This window comes from Diadema antillarum, unplaced genomic scaffold (genome assembly GCF_040938485.1).
Source record: "Diadema antillarum isolate AM-2024a unplaced genomic scaffold, OU_Dant_1.0 scf00000081, whole genome shotgun sequence".
NCBI lineage: Eukaryota > Metazoa > Echinodermata > Echinoidea > Diadematoida > Diadematidae > Diadema > Diadema antillarum.
In genome coordinates, this window is record NW_027270970.1 from 1,996,580 (window position 1) to 2,015,795 (window position 19,216).

The 19,216-nt window shown below is 40.2% G+C and overlaps 1 protein-coding gene and 1 pseudogene across 1 annotated transcript in view; both read right to left on the reverse strand.

Moving 5' to 3' along the window:
* Positions 1 to 480: 480 nt before the first annotated feature.
* Positions 481 to 19,216, reverse strand: part of LOC139717704 (serine/threonine-protein kinase Nek10-like) — a 38,953-nt gene continuing 20,217 nt past the window's right edge. The window contains exons 21-33 of the mRNA XM_071629205.1: positions 18,800 to 18,878; positions 17,967 to 18,096; positions 17,125 to 17,195; positions 16,270 to 16,419; positions 15,652 to 15,786; positions 14,872 to 14,993; positions 14,209 to 14,280; positions 12,485 to 12,601; positions 11,743 to 11,889; positions 10,918 to 11,135; positions 2,255 to 2,372; positions 1,673 to 1,796; positions 481 to 730 (exon numbers count right to left, since the gene is read on the reverse strand). Coding sequence (XP_071485306.1) covers positions 658 to 730; positions 1,673 to 1,796; positions 2,255 to 2,372; positions 10,918 to 11,135; positions 11,743 to 11,889; positions 12,485 to 12,601; positions 14,209 to 14,280; positions 14,872 to 14,993; positions 15,652 to 15,786; positions 16,270 to 16,419; positions 17,125 to 17,195; positions 17,967 to 18,096; positions 18,800 to 18,878 — 1,556 coding nt within the window. The 3' untranslated portion in view covers positions 481 to 657. The remainder of the gene's footprint in view (positions 731 to 1,672; positions 1,797 to 2,254; positions 2,373 to 10,917; positions 11,136 to 11,742; positions 11,890 to 12,484; positions 12,602 to 14,208; positions 14,281 to 14,871; positions 14,994 to 15,651; positions 15,787 to 16,269; positions 16,420 to 17,124; positions 17,196 to 17,966; positions 18,097 to 18,799; positions 18,879 to 19,216) is intronic.
* On the reverse strand, positions 9,563 to 10,239 carry LOC139717687 (uncharacterized; annotated as a pseudogene).

Genomic DNA, 19,216 nt, shown 5'->3' on the forward strand with positions numbered 1-19,216 from the left:
GGATGAAAATAATAAGCTCATATTAAAATGAAAGATTATAAAGGCATCTGTGTGTTATATACATGCAAGCCAAGCACAAAGCAATATATCAATAAATGCAAACAACTCTAGCAAAGAACACTTTCAAGGTTCAGTTCCTAGACAGGAAATTATCAGAGGTATATCATACAAACTAAGGCAGGTTTGTCTCTTAGACTTGTCATTCTCACATATAGATTATCCACATGTCTGCTAGTGTGAAAATGAAGAGGAAGCAGGATTAACAGCTGTCCTCTTCTACATGCCTAGCTTCTTACAGCAGGCTGGTAAGTTTCTGCCATCACATGGTTGAAAGTCTCCATGGTATTCAATGAACATTCTTCCATGAAAGGATAGACCATCAAATGTAGCATGACTTCTTACACAATAGAGTTGTGTCGTCACATACCATCAACGTCAAACAGCTTGGCTGACAAGCAGTAATGTCTTGGGCCTTGCAAAATTCCTTGCTAGCTCTCACACACTGAAATAAAGAGAGTGATGAAGGCAGCCTTCATAACTTGATCACAGGAGTGAAGACACTGAATCTCACTTCTACCACATGAGCAGCAGCTGAATACAACCATCTACACCAGGTCAAAAGGTCAGATGTCCAGGTCAAAAGGTCAGATGTCGAGGTCAAATGTCAAAGGACGTCATCCTCTGAAGCATCGAGGGGTTTCTTCCTATAGGTCCCAGGGGCTGGCTTCGTCTCCTGAGGGTAAAATATGATAGAGAACGCTGTGATACTTTTTTTCAAACAGAATCATGGCATTAACACAACCAGATAGCTTCCTCACCACACTAGGCTCTTCTCTCAAAACACAAATCTTCCCATTTTCAAGAGGAACTCTTCGTTCAATACAACACAGACATCTACGAATACACTGTCATAATCCATACTTCTTGACATTTAGAAATAAAGATCCAATTGCTGCATAATATTCAAAGCAAATTAAAAAAATGCAACCAGACTTCTTTTTTCCCACACTGTGACAGCAAATCACATGATTCAGTCACTATCATGCTGTCTCATATAGTACACTTGCAGAAAAAAAAAGTTACTCCAGTGCTACATCACTTCATTGGAACAACTATGCAAGCTGTGACTTAAACCTAACGAGTCAATGACTTTAACACTCACTTCATAGCATCAGTGGTTCAACATACATTGTACTTTTGATTAGGGATTAAATCTACTCATGAAAAACTTCATATCGTACCTTGATAAAATGTGACATCAAATCTATCTTGAATATAAAAACATAATCTTCTCATCATAGCAGAATGTCAAAGTCAAAGACGTCATTCTTTCCTTTGTCGTAAAGTTATCATTGTATCAGACCATACCAGGACAATCGACGGCAATCATCCCTAGCTAAATACTGGTTAGTGATATGGTTAGAGTAAAAATCAGGATTAGGGTTAGGTTTAGGGTTACAGTTTGGGTAAGGGTTAAGATTATGTTCAGGATTAGAATTAAGGTTAGGGTGAGGGGAAGGGTCTGGGGTAATTGCATCAGGGGTACTTGCCCTAGACCTGTATCAGACAGCCCTCAAGCCACAAACAGGATTAACATTGTTTATGATGTAGCAGACCTATACCCAGTCTTCCTTTGTAAGATAATGTTCAACTGATTAGACTGCTGGTTTACCTGGCGTGGGGAGCCATGTTGTAGTACCCACTCTCTGCTAACACACTCTCTATAAAGTTCTGCATCTGTTCGTATGTTATTCCAATGTCTGTGTCGTGAGGGTCAACTGGTAGGTAGACACTTGCTGGAGAGTGAAGAGAAAAAGATGTTGTTGATTAACAAAAAAACCCCCAAAAAACACCTAAATGAAACATTAATCTTTAAGTCTGCCACCTTTTAAATTCACTTTAAGTACAAAACACTTTAAAAAATATGATCTCAAGGTAATACTGCACAACAACATTAAAAGAAAATCTGATTTACATTGTATGATACAAATCAGACTATGGAATTGCACAGAAACTGACTATATTTGACTTAATTCCTCAAGTTCAGATTACTTGATTTTTTCAAATGTAAAATTCACATCCTATTCTTTGAAAAAAGAACAAAACAAAACAAACTTCATGTAAACAGTCACTGGCCAACAATAAACCACTTTGATGTCTCACTGTAGGGACTTTTCACGTCATGTGAAGTTTTCTATGATATATTGCTACAAATCATAGAGCTGAGATTTGTTTTGTGTTTCATGTCACAGACCTGGCTTCTCCCCCGTGACCTGATAGAGGGCCTCCTCTTGTGTGGCTTGTCTCAAGAGATGTGAAGCTTCTCCTACCCCAAGGTTGATATCAATCAGCTCTCTGGAACCTAGAATCACCTGCAAAGATGAAGGCAAAGGTAGGCTACTTCACACTTATGAATGAGTCATATATTTTGTAGATACTGGAAGTGTTTCTCAAAAGCTATCAGCACATATTGTTTTAATTAGTGCATGAATAACAAACAGTAGTGCAGTCAATCATTAACCTACCACAAAATATTTACAACAACACACACCTGCATTCTGATAACCAATGTAGTACAAGAAATATTGTTTCAGAATACAAGAGACCCGCGGGTCTAGCGCTCACCTGAGTATCGCAAGTTCACCTTTCACGCAATCACTAATCTAAATTATTCACAGCTCTACCAAAATTTGACCAGGCATTCTCAAGTAGAAGATGAAAATGTACAATAAGGGCCCAAATTTTTACAGATTCCTTAATTTGGGGGGATTGGAGCCCCCTGGGGCCCTCTGGGTGGGGCATGGTGCTCATTTTGATAAATTGAGATCCTGACCCCCTCGGGATGCTACCTGCCAAGTTTGATGAAAATCCATCACGAGGTGTTCAGGAAGAGAAGATGAAAATGTACAATTCAGGCCCCCATTTGGACCTTCCCAACCACCCCCCCCCTACCCCTGCCCCCAAGAGGGGCACCCCTGGATCTCCTATGAACAAACTTGAAACTACAGTCATTAATGTACTCACTCGTAGTATTATCTTAGCTCTATAACTTCTGATTCTAGAGAAGATTTTAAAAGATTCCTTCATTTTGGGGGTGTGGGCCCCCCTGGGGCCCCCTGGGTGGGGCATGGTGCCCATTTTAACAAATTGAGATCCTAACCCCTTAGGGATGCTACCTGCCAAGTTTGGTGAAAATGGGTCATGGGGTTCTCAAGAAGAAGATAAAAATGTACAATTTAGGCCCCATTAGGACCCCTCCTCACCCCCCTCCCCTGGGTCCCAGGGGGGGGGGGGGGTGCACCCCTGATTCTGCCATAAACAAACTTGAAACTACAGTCATTAATGTACTCACTCATAGTATTAACTTAGCTCTATCACTTCTGGTTCTAGAGAAGAAGATTTTTACAGATTCCTTAATTTTGGGGGGTTTGGGCCCCATGGGGGCCCCCTGGGTGGGGCATGGTGCCCATTTTAAGAAATTTGAGTTCCTAACCCCCTACAGATGCTACCTGCCAAGTTTGGTGAAAATGGGTCATGGGGTTCTTAAGAAGAAGATGAAAATGTACAATTTAGGCCCCATTAGAACCCCTCCCCACCCCCCTCCCCTGGGTCCCAAGGGGGGCACCCCTGATTCTGCCATGAACAAACTTGAAACTACAGTCATCAATGTACTAACCCATAGTATTAACTTAGCTCTATCACTTCTGGTTCTAGAGAAGAAGATTTTTACAGATTCCTTAATTTTGGGGGGTTTGGGCCCCATGGGGGCCCCCTGGGTGGGGCATGGTGCCCATTTTAACAAATTGAGATCCTAACCCCTTAAGGGGGTTTCACACCAAGCTTTGCGTAGAGTTACGTAGTGTTGCGTAGGGTTGCGTAGTGACTACGCAACACTACGCAACTATGCGCTGTGAGCACGCAACTCTGCGTAACAGTACGCCGAGGGACGCAAAATTTGTACGCGAGATGTACGCAGAAAATTAAACATGTTTAATTTTTTCGCGTACCGTCCGCGTACCGCACTGGTACGCAAACTGTACGCAAATGTACGCAACACTACGCAACTCTGCGCCATTTAAACGCAACAGTACGCCACCAAACCGTTTTCACACGAAAGGACTTTTGGGGCTCGCGTATGACATGGCGTAGTGTTGCGTACTGTTACGTAGACATTTGTGTACACTTGCGTAGACCTGTCGTACATTTGCGTAGAGTTGCTTACAGTTGCGTAGCCTTTATTACTGTACATCCAAATTTGGCATTCCCACGCATGATCCGTGTTGGAAAACTGCTTGGTCTCATTCATCCCACTGGACTCTGCACATCGCTGGTGAATGATTCTACCTGTGCTCTTCGAGACTATCCTTCTTGTGTAGGCCTAATAACTGCACAATGCCGAAAAGGAAGAGCAAAGGGTGTAATACGGGCAAGAGTTCTTCTCCTACTCATCAAGATGCAGACAATTCGCCAGCACTATCTGAACCTAGTGATGAATCTGGCAATGAAGATGCCCGGGAAGTTTCAAAACCACTGAAGAAGAGGAGACAAACCAAGCTTCCACCCTTTTCAGTTTCAAGTGACCAACAGAGGGTGGCTATTATGGAGTGGGTGCAACAACACCCGATGCTCTATGATAAGGCTTGTGAAGACTATAGTAATAAGGAGGCAAAGAAGCAGCTGTATCAGGAAAAGGCCTTGGAGATTGGGGTGGAAGGTACAGGTGACCAGCCAGGACAGCGCTTGCAGACATGGGTGAAAACTCAACGAGATAAAGTTGGTAGGCTTATGAAGATCTCTAGAGGAGCATCAGGGAGTGGATCTATCAACATGACAGCAGAAAACAGTCGCTTCCTGAAACGATTTGGTTGGATCCATCAGTACCGAAACGTGAAGAACACTGGAACCCCAAGTGTTGCTGGATTGGTAAGTATAGGTTCCTTACACGACAACCTCCCACTTTTATCAGGGTATCGCTGGTTCTACTCCCTGTTTCATTTAATGTAGAAATAAATGTTTCTTGAATGGAATTGGAATGAATGCCTTTGTCCCAATTGCGCACTATATTCAATTGTATTTCCTGACAAGGCTTATTTATATTCCAAGGTCCTGTGAGACATTTGTTCAAGGAGTCGCACTTCTCGTTAATGCATGTCCATAATTATTCATCAGAAATGAATATATTAACTTCAAGGGACACAAAAATCAACAGTGAACAAGTCAATATTAATGAAAATGTCACGTTTTGCTTTTTTAACTTGGTGTAGAAAGGAACAGTAGGCCTATGTGCATCATCAGAAGGGAAAAGAGAATCCGAGGACGACGATGAGGGGGCTGATGAAGAAGAGAACGATGAAGACGAAACCATAGACCTCAGTGTCAACAGCTCGATAGACAGTAGGCCTCCCAGCCGGGCATCTTCCAGCAAGGCTTCACGAAGCAAAGGAGGGCCATGCAAGAAGAGAGATATCTCCCCTGCATCAGATTTTGCTCAGGTAAAGTGTTTCTAGATTTTATCATGCTTATGGAACGAATGCAGTAAACGCGTCACAGCGGCAATTACAGAGAATTTATAGAAAGAAAGAAAAAAGAGAAGATTAAAAGGGGAATAAACCGAAACAGTAAGATGAAAGGAAGAAAAAAAGAAAGTATATATGTATAAATAATGCAATTGATAATGAAAAAAAAAAGAGGAAACGAGAAAGTGAGAGAAGGATGAAGCAGCTGAGAAAGGCCATACATGTTACAGCAAGGCCAATAGAAGGAGGAAGACAGAAATAATGATCAGAAAAATACACAGAAATGGGAAATGCGTGAGCAAAAGAGAAAAATTAAGAGAGGACAGATTTTGTCTGTATTTCACTCATTATTTCTATTTGTATGTCTTTTTAGCTGTCAAAACAGGTCAGTTCCACCAGGGCTGCCATTATTGAAGCTATGAATGCGGAAAAGGGTTTCGAGAGTCAAAGGATGTTTGCAGAACTGGTGTTTCATGAAACAAGCAAGATGGATGAGGAGACATGGAATGAATATTATATCGATGCGACAAAACAGCTTCATCAATACAGAAGACAGCAAATCCAGAAGAACCGAGAATCACAACAAGCCCAGCAGCCATTTCAGCCTCTTGCACAGCCCTCCAAGGCTCCTCCACAATTCCGACCTCCAATACAAACTTTCCAGTCCCATCCACAACCTTTCCTGTCTCCTGCACAACCCTTTCGGAATCAACAATTTTTTGAGCCTTCGATTTACCATGGTCAGTCACTGGGCCACCAAGACATCTCGCCACAGGGCCACCCGTTCCGAGGTCATCGATACAGTTCGTCACAGAGTCAACAGCCGCATGGCCAGCAGACGACATCGCAAGACTTTCAGGCCCATCATAATCTCCCTGTATGGTCTCCGCCTCAAGAGCGAAGCTCATCATCCGCTGGACCTGCCAAAAAGCCCTTGTCCTACTCTGACCCGGGTGCTAGTACCAGCAGCTATGATACTGCCTCACAGATGTTTACCTTCCAGTGTCCAGATCCCCTGATGAACGCGTCCAGTGAGAACAACACTCAGGAAGAGACCGATAGCGAATAACTGTTGTGTTCACAAGCTGCCAGGATTAAACTGTGTCTGGCAAGTGTTACAGACGGTTGATCTTGACTTTTTATTTTTTTCATTTCTTAGATTTTTTGTTTTCATTTTTGATCTCTTTGATTTTAAAGTATAGGCATTTAGAACTACACCGCGTTTTAGACTTCATCAGGATTTACATGTAAGTTTGGGACAGTGGTCTCCATGGTAATCATTATTTCGTGTTCAAGTTTGTATTTGAAGTTGCTCTCCTCCTGTAAGTTTACAGTTCACATTTTAAAGTGTTAGCAGGGTTTTCATTCTTGTTTTCTGTTGTTTGTTGGTACCGTGGTAATCAGTAGGCCTACTTGATGATCAAGATACAGTCATGTCAGTTGTACTTGTCATGTAACTTTACAAATTACATTTCAGAGTGTATAAACAAGGATTTATGCTTGTTTTATGCTGTTGTTCGTATAAGATTATAGTGATCATAAGGCTAATTATCAAGTTAAAGTTGTGTAAAACTATTGTTGTTTAAGGTCACATAAATTCTGATTGACGTTAATGTTACTCTTCTCGGACGCCATAAAGTTGATTGGTATGGTTATTTGTTGAAGGGAATCTCTTTTGTTGACATTTTCAGAGTAAACAGTAATCAAACACCAATTTTTTGTCTTTAAAAGACCAAATATACAAGTCTCAAAGTCGAAATGGTCTGGAATTAGAATCAAACACATTTTTGCAAAACATTGTGCAGTCTGCAAGACAGGCTTTTATGTCAGCCTTTTATTAAATCAACCGTGGCACCACATCAGACATGTCAGATATGTAATAGTTTGAGCAACGCACGAATACAGAAATGACTACTCTAGTTTGTAGTTTTGAGATGAATTTCATATTTCTCTCCTCCCCCCTCCCCCAACAAAAAATTAAAAATATTCAACGCGTGGACTTTTAAGATACACTATATATAGGATTTCGAAGAGTCAGCATCTGCACGACCGCAAAAATAAAATCATGACACATTTATCAATGACAATTTCTTCCTACATGACTATCATGAGAAAATTCTTGTTTCCGTATAAGAATGAAACTGACCACAATCAAACGGAACCCCTTTGTATGCTGTTGTTGTGTAGTTATCATATCTTCTTCAAGAAAAACTGAAATACTTGTATAACTTGTAAGGTTCTCTGTAACCTGCACAGTTTGTTTGCTTCTTAATAAATTTTGTCTCTTAAACAAACTGAATTCGATCCACATGTATTAATTCATAGTGATACAAATCTACACACTTCAACAGAACTGCAATGACTACTTTGTAAATTTTTCAATGAAGTATCGAATCAAACAAGGTCGGTGAAGACGTATTGTCTCCCAAATGTTATTGTGGCGTCGATGTCCAAGAAAGAGGAATGTCATTCAGTCACAATGATATAATTATTGATGATCAGTATCTCATCTAGCCATTGCACACTGCCTACACGCGATCGAGTTGAAATACTCCACGAGGTTGTTTCTTTACTCCTTTGCCGCTCTTCTATAGAGAAATTATTGCTTCAGTAATAACGAAACTGACTACAATCAAACGAAACCCCTTTGCATGCTGCTATTGTTATCAGTATGTATTTCAAGCAAAGCGAAATATTCATATAACTTGTAAGATTCTCTGTAAGTAGCACAGCTTGTTTGTACAAATTATTGTCTTTGAACAACTGAATTCGATCCGTTTGCATTTATTCACAATGATTGTGCTTTATAAATGTGGAGTGAGCTTTGACTGAAATGCAACAACTTCTCTGTAAATTTTCAAATAAAATGGCGCATCAAACAAGGTTGCTAAAATACATATTGTTTCCAAAATGTTATGGTGGCTTCGATGCCCAAGGTAGAGGAATGTTCAGTCATCGTAACGTAATTATTTATAATCAGCACATGTCATCGTGTAATGGCACACTGCCTACGAGCGAGTTGAAAGACTCGACGAGGTAGTTCATTTCCTCCTTTTCTGTTCCATTATATATCTTGCTTCAGTTATCATGAAACTGTTTACAATCAAACGGACCCCTTTGCATGCTGTTACTTTTTCACATGTACTTCAAGAAAAAGGGAAATAATAATATAACTTGCAAGATTCTCTGTAAGTAGCAGAGTTTGCTACAAAGTAAAGTCGAAACAAACTAAATTCAGTCCTTTTGCATTTATTCACAATGAAGGAAGTGTGCTTTAACGGAAATGCAACAACTACTTTCAGATGAAATAGCACGTACACATCAAACAAGGTCGGTAAAGTCATATTGTCTCCAAATTGTGGCTTCGATGTCAAAGGTAGAGGAAGCTACTGCAATGTCATTCAGTCACACTGATCTAATTATTGATTATCAGGATCTCATCTTGCCATGGTACACTGCCTACTGGCGAGTTGAAATACTCCACGAGGTAGTTCCTTTGCTCCTTTGCTGCTCTGCTTGTGTTGCCACGATACAGTTGTTCCATGTCTGGCAGATGGGCATCCTGTCTCCATGAACCAGGAATTACTTCATGGTTGTGCTGCTGGTCCTCTTGATCAAGTGTAGCTACATCAGCTGTAGGGTTTCTGAACAGAAGAAAGTTGTGCAGGACACAGCATGCATGGGTAATCTTGATGACTCTCTCTGGAGTTAGAGGCAAAGTGACCAGAAGGCAGCGGAACCTTGCTGCCAGCAGACCAAACGCATTCTCTACAACCCGTCTGGCTCGTGAAAGCCTGTAGTTGTAGACTCGCTGCTGGTGAGTCATGTTGCGAAGTGGCAGAGGCTTCATCAGCCAAGTCCTCAGCGCAAAAGCGTCGTCTCCAACAAGGAAGTATTCAAGTGGCTGGTCATCATGGGGCAGAGGGTCTGCTGCAGGCAGGTTCAGCTTCCCGCTCTCAATGGCTGTCTTGAAAGGGCTCTGATTGAACACCCCAGCATCAGAGCCAGAACCTGTCTGTCCAATGTCCACATACATGAACCTGTAGTTAGCGTCTACAATTGCCAGCAGGACAATGGAGAAAAAACCTTTGTAGTTGTAGAACAAACTTCCGGTCTTTGCAGGTTTCTTAATGGCAACATGTTTGCCATCTATTGCTCCAACGCAGTGAGGAAAGTTCCAATGGTTGTAGAAATCTTCAGCCACTTGTTTCCATCCCTCTGGGGTATCTGGGCACATGAGAACTTCATCAGATAATTCTTTAATTATTGCCTGGCACACTTGGGGGATAAACTCACAAATAGTATTATGAGCAACTCGAAATCCATATTGTAGGGTCTTGTAGCTATTGCCAGTGGCTAGAAACCTCAAAGTTATGGCAAGTTTCAAACCAGGTTCCAAAGAATGTCTGAAGTTGGTATCCTGTTTTGTGATTCTCGGTGCAATTCGTGTCAGGAGTTCATTGAATACCTGTGGCTCCATCCGCATGAAATTGGTAAATGAAGAAACATCTTCGGCATGCAGTTCTTTCATCAGTTGTTCATACTGCCCGTGGAGGGGTCGACGCTGGATCCAAGGCTTGACCCACACCCTTCTTCTTATTCTTGCAACAGCCCGTTTTCTTTCCTTTTCTCGTTGAAAACGTTCGCATTCTGTGAATACTGTCTCTAGGGCATCCAAATGGTGAAGAATTGTAGACACTAGCAATGGATTCAACCTCCCCATGACGTTTAGCTACCTGTTCGAACAGCAGACAAGAGTGAACTGAGAAGCACAAAGCTCTGGTGAAGTAGCTCTATGCAGTCTCATTATTTTATGAATACGCCCGCGGAACGCAACTTTACGCAACTGTGAGCAACTCTACGCGGTCTCTACGCTCAACCTACGTATGTGTAAGCAACTCTACGCCCGCTATACGCGAAACACGCTGCATATCTACGCGCTACTACGCAGCCGATTTCGGCGTAGTCGCTACGCAACTCTACGCAACTCTACGCTACTCTACGCAAAGCTTGGTGTGAAACCCCCTTTAGGGATGCTACCTGCCAAGTTTGATGAAAATCGGTCTTGGGGTTTTCAAGAAGAAGATGAAAATGTAAAAAGTTTACGCACGACGGACGACGGACGACGGACGACGCACGACGGACGCCGGACGAAGGGCGATCGCAATAGCTCACTTGAGCCTTTGGCTCAGGTGAGCTAAAAATGGCTATATCCATTGACAAGACAAATATATGCATACAGTTTATCTAAACAGCAAGATGGTAACAGATACAAAGAGATGATTATAGGTATGATATAAATTTCTTGCCATAAAGTGTTGAATTGCATAATATCACCCAGATCAGTATAGCATTCCCAGCAATCTATAAACAATGCTTTCCTCCAGCACATCACGCTTACCTTTTTGAGTTCACTTTTGAGATTGACGGAGCTGCTCTGAGGTGCAAACAACGCCCTCTTGAAGCGTTCAATCACCTTACGGCGAGGGTTTGGTGAAAGAGTTGGTGGCAGCTGACAGATGAAAATCAGTTTGTGTATGAGGTGTAGGATCTTGAGGACTGGGTCACTGATTTGACGCACCTTGCGAGGTGAGATCGTCAGAGTAGCAGCTGCTGATGCTACACAACAGACATAAGAAAAGAGATGTAAGAAAACCAGGGAAAGGAGAAAAAAAAAGAGATGGGGAACACACACACACACACACACACAACTCATGCAGAAAATAACAAATTGCACACAAAAGGAAATACAAAAACTAAGAAATCATATACTTAAAATTAATACCCATACGAAAACATACACATATTTTCTCCCAAACCCCATTACTTCATTCTTTTACTTGTTATAAATCAACTCTTGAAGTATTAGATCATGCTTGTATAACTCACTTTAAAACGTTTTATAATACTATGTGCTTTCTTACATCTGCAAAAGGAGGTCTTAGGTTCTACTCCTGCCCCAGTATGTATGTCCATGATTTCTTTTGTAATGGCTACTACTAAAACACTGATCAATTCAGTGCTTGTTCACATCAAAGTACGACAATTTGTCAATCAATTGCAATAAAAAGAACTCTATGCAAGAATTTTATGAATTTGAACAAGAACTATTGTCTTCTTAACCAGCATCTAGTGATAGAATTGAAGAGCATGCACTTTACACCCCAGGTATTTGGGAATGGTCATCACGAATGGGTAGGAGCTAGTTGTTGATGATGCTACTCACGGGGCCGAATTCTCTGGTTGGCTGAAGTCTGTCTTCGCAGTGTTTCTAAGGATGACCCACTGAAGGCTCGATGTAATGTTGTGGCTGAAGGTCGATGTGTGAGGGCGCCAGACGGAATGTCTGCTGGAGAGAGAAGTCCCTTGGTGGCTGGCACACAAAGGAAGAAGACAGCCATTTGACATCAACACAAACACTCTGGAGCTTAGACCAGTATGAATTAGATTCAGTGTTCTGAAGTTTACATATCATTTCTATCACTGTACATTGATTACATCTACACAAATTATCTTTTGTGAAACCAGGGTGAGAGCCACACACAAATAGCATGCTGTATGTCAATGACAATCACACACACACTTAAATGTTACCATGCAATGGGTGAGATATAATCAGTCACACCACACGTCATATCCTATTTACTTCTGACACAGTAATGGTTCAACACTTTAAAAGCATGCTTCTACTATGTTACAACTATGGTTATAGAAATCTCACAGAGTTTTAGTTAATTTCACTCATTGGTTCATAAAGACTGGGGGCAAAGTAAATGATCATGTTCAGTCTTTTTTCTCCACAATGCACTTTTAATCCTTGTGGTTTGTGACAAATGGATGTCAGAGTTTTCCTGGTTTGCTATGATGAATGTATTCGATATTACATCCACTTAAAACTCGACAACACTAGGCATGCTTGCATTCAACCAGTGCTGTGTCATGTAGAGTGAGTGAGAGGTATAACACACCTGGTGACTCAGCAGTGAAGGGTCTCCTGATTGTGGATTTGGGGCGAGGGGAGTTTGGGGGGCGAGGTACTGTGCGAGTTCCCTCACTGTGACTTGATGTGGAATTCAGACTCGAGCCTAATGGGGGTCGATGGTGGAATAGTGATGAAACACACAACACATACAGGGAGAAAAGGTTGATGTGGGAAAACCCACATTAGAAAAGAAGAGGAAGAGAATGAAAGAAAAGAAAGGTACAGTTTACAATATAAAGAAATGGGAGATGGAGGGAGTACTCTGTTACAAACACTGCAATCATAGTAGACACAGAGTTTTATCTTGAGGAATGATTAATCGCACACTGCACAGCAGGTTAAAACACACAATGCAATACATTCATGAAGACCATGCTGTCTGAGGGATGTTTTGTGTGAATGAGAAACAAATTTTACTGTCCTAAAAATTTTAATCCTCTATTTCTACTATAACATTCCATCTAATCTGTTTCTCTTGCATTTTAATTCCTGGCACTAGTGTTATGGTTGAACAGGGTAATGAGGCCTCTTATACAATGAAATCATTTCAAAATGCAGCGTATGAGTGTACACTTATGTATGAAATTATCAAAATTACATAACCGCTTTCGAAGTATTGTTACAATATCAATTTGACAAACTAGTTTCATTTTCTCTCCCTCTCTATTAAATCACAGGCCAAAGAAGTACATGTACCAGTAAACTTTAACATTCCAGTTATAAGCACTCAGTTTTCAAGAAAATCTTCATACAGTTTAACTTCATATGTGACCGTGCACCTCAAAACGAACATAAAGTCGCACACACTGATTTTGCGGGAGGACTGAAAATAAGTGAAATGGGTCAACCTAGCCGAACTTGATTTTTTCATATTTTCTGAAAGAGCGGGTCTTCTTTTACATTATGCTAAAATTTGGTATCATAAAATGGGCAGGAAAGTGTGTTTTTTTTAAGCAGTTTATCTCAAACATTTTTGGTAGAATAGTGTGATTAGGTGTGTCTTTAGAATCCCTTTTTCATTTCTGAAAAACCTTGTCCACACTCTTCACTTTCAACTCTAATAACTTTTGAAAGGATAGTGCTACTGCTTTGAAAGTTGGCATTAATTATGGACAGAATGTGTTAAAGAGGCATGCTTAATTTCAGTTTAATCTTATAATCCCTTCATTGTTGTTACTCTGGTGGTTTACTACCTGTTTTTTGTCCCATTCATCGCACAGCCAGCACGGTTTGGTAAAGATTAAACGCTTGAATAGACACTGTATTTCAGAGCCTCTTTTCTCAGTTCACACTTTTCCTGAGTTTGTGCTTTCTTTCCAATATTTAGATAGGTTAGGAGAGTCCATTTGATTTGAGTTATACATCATTTTAAAGCTTAAAGTCTGCTCTTTCAGAATATGGTCTTAACTAAAAATTCATGTCTGGCAACTTTTTGTTTGTTTTGAGGTGCAGGGTCACATATGCTCCGTGAGTCCTTGACTAATTTGACTTGCACATTTGTTTTGCCACTGACCAAAATTAGTATTATGATACTTTTCAGAGAGTAAGGCACTTGAGCTGCCGATTTTCATAACATTCAGTCATTTTTTGGATGTGTCTCAATAGTTTTAAGTACTGGTTAACTACTGGTTATCTTATAAACCATCACATGATATGAAGTCACCTGTGGTAGTCATGCTATGATGGGAAAGAGTCTTTGAGTGTACTCACCGAGAGAGGAGCTGCCTGAACTACTATCCAAACTATCACAGCCAGTAGGGTCATCTTCCTCTATACCACTCTCTAAAGGAGATACATACATCGAAAACAAGCCCACAGATATCAACAGAAATATACTGCTGTATGGTATCATAACATTCTTATCATGTTACACAGGTGTTAAAGGGTAATTATAAACTCCAGTGTAGCCAAAATATTTTGGAATAATGAAACTAGATAGAAGCATTGAGGCAATGACAGTGGCACAAGTTTCGAGTGTACCTGGTGTCACACAGGACACTCAACTAACCTGTCAAATTGATTTAGTGTGTAAATATTGGTGTAAATTGTAAATCATAAACATAGAATATGTATCTATGTACAACATAAAACATAGAATATATATCTATGTACAACATATTACAGTCATATACAATATGGTATTTGTGCGCAGTTTTAATAAATAGGGCTAAATCATTTTCAAGTGCAAAACAAGATAAAAGGTAATTTCTATAGAAAGCAATTTTGCTACTTTTGATGCCACAGTACTCACTAAAGACTTCATTCTGCAAAAAGTAAAGAACAGAAAACAAAACAAACACCAAAAGTAGAAGCAAGTATAGAACTTAATTCGATAAAGCAGTAAGAATGACACCAGCCTTGCATCTCTCTCACCTGCACTCTTGTCAGTGTCTACTGCTAAGTGCTTGTTATTTAGAGGACCATCTGACAGTGGTTTGATGTCTGGTTGACTCCCCAGAGTACTGGATAACTCATCAGCTGATTCAAACACATCACTGTCAAGAGAAAACAAAGATAGAGGATTGCTAACAGGGAATCTTGCTCCTAGAAATGTATGACAAAATAGGACAAAAAAAGTGAGATGTTAGAATAAGTTTTAAGATTTTAAAAAAAAATCACTCACTTTACACAAAGTTCTGCTTCAGCAGAGATATAAGCAGATGGGATTTATACTTAATTTAACTAAAACAAACAAACAAACAAACAAATCAAAAAAAGAGAGAAGGAAGCTGCAAAGACAACCTGTTCCCTTGTGGTATATCTCAGCAGTAGCCAATTTGAGAAGTGTTTGCAAAAGTATGTGAATACCACCAATATGGACAATCAAAATGGATCCTTGTGTCGCTATCAACTTTGGTGTTGCACAAGTCAAAATATAGCATCTCAGGTCTATGAACTGAATTGGTTTGTAATAGAAAACTCACAATAATTGGCAGTAAAAGCCCTGGACCAGTCCTAAACTGAAGGTAATGATATGTTTGTGTGATTTGTTTGTAGATGTAGCAGATTAGAGTTAGGGTTAGGGTTGTCCACTTAATGTGTTGATATGTAAGGTTTCTGTGCAATCTGTTTGTGTAGATTGTTATGAGAGGACCCCGGGATGAGATAGTGAGTAGTACACCGATGTGATGAGGTATGGGTTGTTTTCCATACTTGACATCCGAGTCACTCTTGAGGCTGGCTGCACCACCACTCCCTGACAGATTCACCAGTCTGTCAATCTTCTCCTGAGAGGCAAGGAACAGGCGATGGTAGTTCTGCATATTGCGTGTGGCTTCATGGTAATGCCTTTGGAAATAAGCAAAGAATAAAAACAATCAAATATCTTCTTTGTTATCAAGGATAGCTTGGGAAGGGAGAAATATTTTCCATCTTTCCACACTGAGAGATGGTGAGTAGGTGACATAATTTTTACCTCCTACCTTTTCTTTGAAGTTTATGATAACCCCTTCCATATTCTATTTGTTAATTTCATTCCATAAACTCTTGAAGTATTTGCAAGAAATGGTAGAAATAAAGCTATTACAGCTATCCTTATACACTAGGGGGGGGGGGGGGGGGGGACTGATTCTTCTTCTCCCATCTCCTGCACAGATACACTTATATCAACATACATTTACATATTATGACGGAATCTTTCAAAGAAACCCATTAAAAAAATTGGTACATTCACAAAATCATTCAATACTTTTTTTTTCGATGAAATTCTTTCCTTAGGAGGTGGTTATACAATTCTTAGAGTTTCATGACACGTTGCCCAAGAATGCATACTTCTGAGTTCTCTTGCGTTCTCTCTCTAGCCTCTTCTCAAGGCTGATCTGGCTTGCTCTCAGACTGTCCATCTGTAGCATCATCTTGTCTGCAATGTGAGCCGCCACGCCTACAATGTCTGGTCGACCTTCAGGTTTTGGGTTCAAGCACCTTCAAGCAAAGTATGAAAGTCACATGTTATGTATTTTCTCTAACATCTGCAATATAATCTTGTCTGCAATATGAATTGCTACTTCCACAATGTCTTGCTGGCCTTTAGGCTTACACACCTTCAGGCAAAGTACAAGGTCAAATGTCATATTGCCTCTAACTGAATTCTGTCTATGAGCAGTGGTCATTTTTATGTTTAGCTTTATTATGGAAATCTTGAAAAAGAATAAATATATGATCGCATGCTAACTGAAGCAAAGCCTTAACTGTTCTATTATGGTGCATCTAAGCTATTCAATTATCTAGTTACCTCGAAACATTTGAATCATAATATAATCTGTTTTACAATCTTTTTGAAGTGTTGAAATAAATCACATCAAATCAAAATCAAATCAAACTAACAGTGTCAGGATTCTATTACAATTGATGACAGAAGGAAATAGCTGATAAAATCTTGACACACTGGTACTCATAACGATGTTCAGTGTGTTGTAGAAGATGAGGAGTGTACTGAGATTGCATATAACAGCACCTATCTAGTTCTCACCAAAAAGTGTTCAAACTAGTCCAATATGTCAGGCTGAGATGCAGAATGAAAATATAGCACATCAAGGTAGAGAAAGAGTAAAGAAGAGAATGGAGTGTAAATTTCTGATATTTTGTCTGATGAGGCTGAAGAGAGAGTGAGAGACAGAGGTGACTGACCTGTCAATGGTGCTGACCACCAGCTCAGAATATTGACCTTCAGGTATGGGAGCATACTCAGCCTCTACAATCTGTGGTAGAAGGAAACACCATACAACAAAATGATTACTCATACAGCACTATACCCACAAAAGTATTTGAAGTGCTTAAGAGAAGTGAAAATTAAAATAGTACGAATACAGGACAATGCATATCAAACAAACAATATAGAACGCGCGCCGCACCGGCATCACCGGAGGGAGGCGCTGGTGGTGGTAACTCTTGACTTCGTGGCACAGACCTCCTGTCCACGTGTAGCACGTAAAGCGAAGGATGGATCGTGCTGCTCTTTTGAGCTCACGTTTATTGAACCACCGTAAAGTTTAGGCTCGAAAGATGCGTCAAAACACTTCTCAGTTGGTTCCGGATGACCGGCGAAGCAAAATTTCCTCACGAGAAGGAAAATTCCGGCGATGAATTTATGGAAAGAAATCAAACCGCGGAGCTATGCAGGAGAACCTCCTGTCATCTGGAACGAACGCGAACGTATTGCTGGATGCGCGTGCGGGCTCTCCTATTATTACTCTTTATGCATCGTAGTCTCTTTCGAGACTTCCGAAATAAAATATATTAATTTAAATATAATCATGAGACATTGGCTTCTATTCTCATCAACAATTACATCACACTGATAACATGTATACCTTCTTTAAACATTGAAGTTGACAGGAAAAAACATTCAAGTGTGAGAAAACTGGTTTAAAACATCATCAGACAAACCATACAAGTTATCTCACTCAATATCCTATATTAGGCTTTAATATCCATTAAAGATATTGGTGCAATAAAGTTGAGCTGCCTACCTTGCTTGCCAAAGCCAGCATGTTGGAGGAATAGAATGGGGGCTGTAAGGTTGACATCTGGTACAAAATACAACCTGCTGCCCACACATCAGCCTTCTCCCCGTAGGGTAATGATTGCACAATCTCCGGACTGTTGACATAAAGTACAAACACAGCTGAGTTAAGAAGACAGGCGCATACACATCTTAACTAGTTCTGTGGCAAAGTCTGTGACATTCTGATCGCCCAATTGTAAAAATTGTGCCTTAAACATGAAGAGCCTTGAAATCACAGGTGGTAGTTTTGTATTTACCATGAAAACAACTTTGGAGCTAAAAATTGAATGGTTGTTGCCTAGGAGCTGCTCAAGCTACAGAAATGAAGTGCAGTGCCTAATAAAGCCCGTGGGTGAGGTAAGAAGGGAATGTGACACCCATTATTATAGGAGACATTCAAGAAAACCTTGTATCTTGCTATACTTGACATACCTTCCCAACATTTGATAGCTGATGCCCATTTTAAACTCACACAACTTTAGTTCTGTCCATTCCAATGATATAATTACAAGTGGATAAATGGATTGCATAACTGATGAATAACACATACATTGTACATGTAGAAGGTACAATAACACTAGAGCCATGTTATGGGTGGTCGAATAACCATGCTTTAGTACTTGCTGTACAGGGCCTCTTGTTAGGCCCCTCAAACACTCTCATGTTCAAATGCAATCAAACAGTCAAGACGCCTATTCTACTATCTGCCAATCATGTGTATGGTGAAACTTTATTTAATGAGCATCAATTCCAAACTAGAAAAACAAATGTATTGATTCATGTTAGAGAAGTACTGACCAGCTGTAGAGGATAGTTCCAACGACAGATGTCATCTTACTAGCATCAGGCTGCCTCTGTCTAGCCAGCCCAAAGTCGGCTGGAAGGGTTGGAATCAAAATATTTCATTCTGTTTACATCTAATCTCACTAACTATTTCAGGCACACTACCAGGACATTGTTTAACAGGATTTAGTACAAAACTAACATAGAACTTTACTTTTAATAAAACATTATCAGTAATTCACTTTCAATTCACAGCAGAATATCATAATACTTATGACTCAGGTACACATTTTTGACATGCATAAAAAAGAAGGAAAGAAAATTAAATTCAGCTATCATACAGGTTTGAAGTATCATAAACGTGTCAGCTATGATGAAATGACATCAATGAAAAGACAGACAAACTCACTGATGGTTACTATGATGACATCA